Here is a 7,829-nt window from a genome sequence, read left to right as displayed (position 1 = left end):
TCAAGATCTGAAGCCATTAGAGAGTGTCCAAAGGTGGGGAAGGGCCTGGATTTGAAGCTCTGTGAGGACACTGAGGGCACTTGGTGTGTTCAGCTGGAGCAGAGGAGACTGAGGGGAGACCTCAGTGCAGTTCCAACTGCCTGGGCAGGGGCAGAGGAGGGGCAGGGACTGAGCTCTGCTCTGGGGGGACCAGGGACAGCAGCCAGGGAACGGCTGGAGCTGTGTCAGGGGTGGTTTGGCTTCCCCCTGCCCCTCCCAGATCACAGGCAGTGGGACCTCCCCCCGTTTTTGGAGCAGATGCTGCAAAGCCACAGCTGGGGCTTCGCTCTGCTCCCCCTCTGCCCACCCTGGAAGTGCCCTCAGTGCCAGAGCTGCCTGGGGAGGAAGGTTTTTACCTCTCAATGACACCCCTAGTGCAGTTCAGCCAACCCTGGAGGGACCAGCTGGATGTGGGTGGTGGCTGGGAGGGTCTGGGGTCACCCTCAGCACTTGGGGGTGCAACATTGTCACACCAGAACAGGGATCGCCCCGAGATAAGCACAGAAGGTGTTCAAATGGTGCAGGGGGTGGTTTCAGGGGTTTGAGGGACCACCAGCAACTAAATCACACCTTGGGTTTAGACCAAGCAGCCAGAGATGCTCTTAAACACCTGGAAAGATCCAGTAGAGGATGTGGGGAGAGGGGATGAGGTGGGGACAGAGGTGTAGATTAGCAAAGCTTCGCTGGCTGTCGGGAGGTGACTTGCAGGTGAGGTTCGTGGAGGGATTTGTCCTTCTCATCAGCTCCTCTCGGGCATGAAGAGACCTGAAGGAATTTGACATTTAGCTTCAAGATCAGGGCTGGGAATTTGCTTGGCCAGAGGAAGCCTTTAGAAAGCAGCTTGTCTGGAGCTTGTCTCAGTTGTAGACAAGTTTTTCGCTTTGGCAGCACAAAGTCACCCCTGGGACCTTCCCAGGCCCATCCTCAGCAGTGGACACGATTCCTGGCAGAGCAGAGCTGGGATTCACTGAGCTCTCCCCAGGCTGAGCTGACCTGAGGTGTCCCACAGACCCTGTGCTGCTCCCTCCTCCTCCTCCTCCTCCTCCTCCTCCCAGAGCATCTCTGCGGCACAAACCAGGGGGAGGAGGAGGAGGCAGCAGGAAGGAAAAGAGAAAATGTTTTGAAAGGAAACCAAGTGGGAACTAAAAACATTCCTCACTTCATCCCACACTGCCACAACAAGCACTTTTAAAGTGAAATAAGGAGGGGTGAAGCTCTGAAAGTGCAGCATTTATGTGTTATTTGCCTTCAGAGTGCTGGGTGTCACCTGCTTCTGTCAGAACCCCACTGGCCCCAGTGACCCCTGGTGATCCTGGCATCAAACTCTTCTTGCAGAAACCCTCGTTGGGAAGACAAAAAGGGAGCATCTGCCACCCCAGGGTGGTGTGCATGAACATAAATCACTTGGGGATCAGTCAAATTGAATGTATTTCAGGAAAAAAAGGCACAACGCAACCTCCAAGAGGAGTTTAACCCCATGGGATTATTCACCAGGGATGGGGGCTGTGTGTGCCAGGCTGTGTGTGCCAGGCTGTGCAGATCCTGCCTGCCAAGACACCCCCAATTTATCTGCCTTGATTTAATGAGCAGCTCTGCCTCAGTCCTACACGATGTCACAGTGTCATGGAATCGTGGAATATCCTGAGTTGAAAGGAACCCACGAGGATCCTCAAAATCCAACTCCTGGCACTGCACAGACACCCCAACAATCCCACCCTGGGAGTGGGTGGGAATCCAAACCCTCCTGGAGCTCTGGCAGCCTTGGGGCTGTGCCCACTGCCCTGGGGAGCCTGGGCAGTGCCCAACCAGTCTCTGGGGGAAGAACCTTTCCCTGATATTTGGGCACTGCCCAGGCTCCCCAGGGCAGTGGGCACAGCACCAAGGCTGCCAGAGCTCCAGGAGGGTTTGGCTGATCCTCTGGGGCACAGGGGGTGACTCTTGGGGCTGGGCCTGTGCAGGGCTGAGGGTTGGACTCGATGATCCTTGGGGGTCCCTTCCAGCTCTGGATATCCTGGGATTCCAACCCTCCTCTGACACAGCTCCATTCACTCATGTCCTGGTGCCACAAATTCCTTTTACGAAGAAATGTGTTTAACTCCTGTTAAACAGAGGCAGCACCAACCTGAGAGGTGTCCAGCAGGAGTGTCAGCTGGAGGAGAGAAGAGAGGAAGGGCTGTGGAGGGGCTGGGGGTCAGCAGCACCCCAAGCGAGCTGGGAATTGGTTGCTGGGGGGGGAATCCTCCTGTTTTAAACCTGCCTTTCTCCTGTCAGGACATAACAAAGGGAAAGGGAAGAGGATTCTTGCCTGAGCAGCCCTGCCAGGCTGAAACAATGACTTTTTGGTTTCTTCTGGAGGGTAAATCTTGAGTCAGAACATGCACAGCCCTGTCGAGGTTCCATCACCACACACCAGGCACCCTCCACCCAATGCAGGAGATGGAGAGGTGTCCTGTTCCTTCCAGGGTGTGATGGGGAGCCCAGGGAGAAGGTTGGAGATCATTCTCTCCTCGTAGCTCAGTGGCTCATTCTTTCCATGCATTTCTAAGCCCTTGTAAATGGAAAGTTTAAACCAACTTTTGTTTTGAAATCCTTCTCCTTCATCTGTCAGGTTGGGCTTGGGTTTCCTGCCGCGTGCTTATCTTTGGGGCCTGCAGCTGGTCTGGTTTTGTGGCTCATTTCAACACCAACAAGGAAATCAGGGTGTCTTCTGCTCTGCTGTTCCCTCTTTGATAGACCTTGGAGATGGTTCTTCGTGCTGAAGTTTAGCCTCTGGATGAAAATTATAAATCCATCTGGGGTTGGGAGCATTTGGGATTTGATGTCCTGCTTTCAGTCATTGTCTTCCAGGAATGAAGATGATATTTAGGGCTCAGTTCATCCATTTTGCTCAGGCCTCCTTTTCACTGAAACCTGGGGGGAAAAAAGCAATTTATCCCTTTTTTTCCCGCATTTCCATTTGAGGGTCCGACCAACAGCAGCAATAAGAAGCAAAATCTCTTTGTGAGCATGAACATAAAAGCTGTGAGACAAATTGGGGCACCTGCAGCCAGGTGTGATCTCCATGTGTAGGAAGAAGAGAGATCCTTCACATCCCAGGGGAGATCATCAGGTGTAAATTCACTTCATATCGATGCACTTTCACCCTTGACAAGGGACCTTAAATGCTGTTACAATAAACCTTCTTATGTTAACTTGCTTGTATGCCCATGTAATAAGATCTAAATTTTTTCTCCTTTTCCTGTCAAAGTTCAAAGTTCATTTACTGCAGGTCAAAAAAACCCAAACCAAAACAAAACAAAAAGACCAACAAACAAACACAAGCCCAAAAGAAATCACAGAATCACAGAATGCTTTGGTTTGGAAGGGACCTTAAAGATCATCCAGTTCCACCCCCTGCTTTGTGGCTTTTGAACAACCTGATATCAGCCAGGTCAGGAGAAGACATTGAAACATTCAGGAATTGTTTTAAATTCCAAGGGAGGGATTGTGGTGGGATCCCAGGGGTCTGAGTGGGGCTGGGGGGATGCTCACCCTGAACACAAAGGGCTCTGGGGGATGTTCAGCTCTTCTGGAGCTCAGAATCACAGGATCAACCAGGTTGGAACAGACCTCTGGGATCATCAACCTGTCACCCAACCCCACCCTGTCACCCAGCCCATGGCACTGAGTGACACATCCAGTCTGTGCTTAAACACCTCCAGGGATGGGGACTCCACCCCCTCCCTGGGCAGCCCCTGCCAAGGTCTGATCCCTCTCTGTGTAAAGAAAGTTGGTGAGTTTGGGTTTGAAAACAGCTTCTGGGTGTGCAGCTGAGGCAGAGACAGTGAGGGAGTGTGTGCTGAGCTCCTGCCTGTGCAGCCTGTCCCCCCCCAGCCACGCTTCCCCCTTTCTGGGCTGATGTAAAACCTTCCTTTCTGTGTCTCCTTGGCTTGTTTTCCATCTGTGGCAGCTCTGGCAGCTCTTCCATGCAGTGGCAGTCCCAGCACCCCTGACTGGAGCTACTCCTGCCTCAACTTGGATCTCAAATGCTTCCTCCAGACACTGCTGTGACAAAGCTCCTCTCCCTCGGGCTCCCTCACACTCAGCTTTGTCACAGCTCCCTGAGCAGCTGCTTTTGTGTTGTTTCCAACGCACAAAGTTTGGAAACACGAGCACAAACCACACCAGTTCTGGTTCCTCCTTTGCTGCATCACTTCTTGCAGTGGTTGCTGAAGTGAAAGGGCCACTGGAGCTCTGGTGGAAAAGTTCTTTCAGCTCTACCCAGGCTTGTGTTGATCGTGGTGGCTGATACCAACTGGCTTCCTTAGCAGTGTGGGGTTCAGATGACTCAGAATCACAGACTGGGTCAGGCTGGAAGGGCCACAGTGTCCCATCTGGTCCCACCTCCTGCTCCAGCAGGGCCACCCCAGAGCACCTGGCACAGGATTGTGTCCAGAGGGGTCTGGAATATCCCCAGGGAGGAGACTCCACCCCCTCTCTGAGCAGCCTGTTCAGTGCTGACAGTGAAGAAGTTCTTCCTCCTGTCCAGGTGGAGCTTCCTGGGCATCAGTTCCTGCCCGTTCCTGCTGTGCCATTGCTGGGCCCCCCCAGCAGAGCCTGGTCCCTCCTCTGCCCCTCCCTGCAGCCCCTGAGGGACATTGGGGAGGTTCCCTCTCAGTGTCTCCTCTGGAGGCTGAACAGCCCCAGCTCCCTCAGCCTTTCCTGCTCCCAGAGATGCTCCAGCTCCTTCATCTCCACAACTGCTCCAGGAGCTCCATGTCCCTCTTGCCCTGAGGAGCCCAGAGGTTGTGCAGCCCAGATAAAAAGGCTTCTCTCCTTCCCCTCATCACAACCACCTCATTGTGTTGGTACTTTTGTTGGTGTCTCCTGTCCCTGCTCATCTGCAGGATGGCTGCTCCCAGTGCTGGGCCTGGTGCTGGGGTGAAGAGGGAGAGGGATGTTGGCTCAGGTTTCTCCTTTTTGTTTTGTACATCTCAGGATTTCTTCCCCTGCAGACTCAGTTCAAACTGCACAGGACGTTTCCTTGGCCTGAGTCCTGCTCTTTGCTCTACCTGTTGTTGTGAAAGGTCTTCCTGGACAAGCAGAGAAGAAGTGGCAGCTCTTTCCACAGCAGCAGAGGGGCCCTCAGGGAACGCAGCAGCTCCTTCCCCAGCAACCCACCCTGGTCAGCCAGTCTGAGAACAGCCCAGAACACCCAAGGCTGCTTTGGTTGGGTTTTTGGAGGCTTTTTTGCAGCTGTAGGGAGCAGGACTGGTAGCCCATGATCTGCTGCCACCTCAAAGTGCAGAAGAAACGAAAGACAGAACAAGCAGAGGGAGGAAAAGAGAGATTGGAGAATGAGGGAGGAAGGGGTGAACAGGATGAGCTGAACGGGGCAGTCAGGAAGGGGACACTGCCAGTGAGGTGAGGAAGGAGCAATAAATGGCACCAGAGCAGTCCTTTACCCCAAAAAGTGGTATTTGCACTGCCCAGAGTGAGCAGGGACTGATGGACATGGTGCCCTTGGACTCCTTGTTCTCAGATGCACACGTTTGGTCCCTTGGATGTGCCGGTGTAGGGGACACACTGGCAGGGAGGGATTGTCCCCAGGAGGACTGGGAGGGGGGGGTCTGGCCTTGTGGTTACTGATTTCCTGGTTCTGCTTGCACAGGAATACCCTGGACCTGCTGTTTGAGGGGCTCCTGGTGAGGTCTCCAGCCTTTGAGGGTCTTCTGCACCCCCTGAGTGCCCCATGTCCCGTGAGGAAGGTGGAGAGGGACCTTGGACAAGGGATGGAGGGACAGGACACAGGGAATGGCTTCCCACTGCCAGAGGGCAGAGTTAGATGGGATAGTGGGGAGAAATCCTTCCCTGTGAGGGTGGGGAGGCCCTGGCCCAGATTGCCCAGAGAAGCTGTGGCTGCCCCTGGATCCCTGGAAGTGTCCAAGGCCAGGTTGGATCAACCTGGGCTAGTGGAAAGTGTCCCCGCCCAGGGCAGGGGGTGGAACTGGATGATCTTAAGGTCCCTTCCAACCCAAACCATTCTGGGATTCCATGATTTTTTTGCAACAGGAGCTCTCCCTATCTAGGGGTTAGACATGGATTTTTCACTCCACACATTACCCCTGAGTGGATGTAGAAGTTCAGGACCAGGACTGAGAGCTCCAGACCTTCACTCTGCCTCAGTTCCTAAACTCAGGATGGAAAGACCTCCAGAGTCTGGGGTTTGATAGTTCAATTTCAAGAAAATAATTTCAGTTCAATGCAAAAAAAGAACATTTGAAGATTTTCCTCAAATAAATAAAAGAATGAAAGTGGCATTTTTGCCAGTGAAGCAGCACAGCTACACTTACAGAGAGCTCTTTGGTCTTTTTGTGTTTCTTTTTACACTTTAAAACTCTGTTATTACATTTAGCTCAATTCTGAAGCAAAAGGCAATTTCCAGACATAAAACCGGGACTTTCTGGATAAAAACCATTGAAACCAAACTCATTAAGTTTGTCATTTCTCCATCCTCCTTCTTCTGGCAGAGGAAATACAGTTAAACCCAAACCATTAATAAACTGATAACTTTTGCCTCGATGTTTCCTTGCCCAGGATTTTAAACCCTCTGTGTTTGCTTCCCTTGGAGACTTTATCCTGCATTTGGGACTGGGGCCATTTCATGAGCCCTGGAAATGAATCTGCTGATGGGAAGTTGGCCCAGGGCCACTGAATTGTGTCTTTTGCTTTTGTTCTCCCAGGTCATGAGTGTTTTGCTGCTGATCGAGTATTCCCTGGAGGTGTCCAACGGGAAGGGCTTCTGCAAAGATCTGCCCAAGGATTACTACAGGATTGGTGGGTCACTGGGGTGCTGGGGGCAGCTGGGGGGTTTAGAGGGAGCCCAAGGTCCTGCACTGGCCCCTCTTCCTTTTTCAGCAAAGAAAATCAGAAGCTGGTGCTCGCAGCAGCTGGGCCCAAAGCTCAGACAAGGAATTGAGGCTTGCAAATTTGGATTTTGGCTTTTTGGGAGATCAGTGGGGAGAAGTTGCCTTTATTTCAGCGGGTCACCACCCTCACACCCCTTCATTCCCCCTGCAACACACTCGGGATTCACCTCTCAGTCCTGGTTTCTCCCCCATTCCCAGATTTTCCCAACTTCTGGTGCTGTATTTTTTTAAGAGAGTTGGTTGCAGCCAGACTGTTTTGTATCCCACAAATCCTCACAAGCAGCATATTCCTCCTGGTCGATTGAATTCCTGGATCTGGAGCTCAGAAGGATCCAACATCAGCCCACCTCCCTCCCTTCCCCTGGTCCTCTGACCCCCATTCCAAGATTTTTTCAACTCCTGGGTTGATTTTTTACAGCACTTTGGTTGCAGCCAGACTGTTTTGTATCCCACAAATAGTCACAGGTATCATATTCCTCATGGTTGGCTGGAGCTGGGAAGGATCTCCCTTAGATCCTTACAAAGCCCTGGCTCCCAGAGAGCTGGGACCTCTCTCGTGTGGGTGCCATGAAACAGAAAATAACCCCCCAAAAACCCTCAAATCTTGCTTCACCAGCTTGTTCTGCACGAGGCTCTTTGGAAACCACAAGCTCAGGGTGTTTTTTCCTTTCTTCAGTCACTTTTCTGTCTAAAACCCCTTCGGTCTCCCCATTCCCTCTGTAACACTCCTGGCATTTGCCTCCCAATCCTGGCTTCTCCTACCTTCCCATGCCTCTCTGACCCCCATTCCCAGATATTTCCAACTCCTGTCTTGCTTGTTTTTTACAGAACTTTTGTTGCAGCCAGACTGTTTTGTATCCCACAAATCCTCACAAGCAGCAT

At 52.3% G+C, this 7,829-nt stretch overlaps 1 protein-coding gene across 1 annotated transcript in view; it reads left to right on the top strand.

Moving 5' to 3' along the window:
* Window positions 1–6,759: 6,759 nt before the first annotated feature.
* The window catches only part of LAPTM5 (lysosomal protein transmembrane 5), a 12,744-nt gene continuing 11,674 nt past the window's right edge, over window positions 6,760–7,829 (top strand). The window contains exon 1 of the mRNA XM_027694007.1: window positions 6,760–6,855. Within this exon, the coding sequence (XP_027549808.1) occupies window positions 6,765–6,855 (91 nt within the window). The 5' untranslated portion in view covers window positions 6,760–6,764. The remainder of the gene's footprint in view (window positions 6,856–7,829) is intronic.

This window comes from Neopelma chrysocephalum, unplaced genomic scaffold (genome assembly GCF_003984885.1).
Source record: "Neopelma chrysocephalum unplaced genomic scaffold, ASM398488v2 Primary Assembly neopelma1_95, whole genome shotgun sequence".
Classification (NCBI taxonomy): domain Eukaryota; kingdom Metazoa; phylum Chordata; class Aves; order Passeriformes; family Pipridae; genus Neopelma; species Neopelma chrysocephalum.
This window is presented reverse-complemented; position numbering and strand designations above follow the sequence as displayed.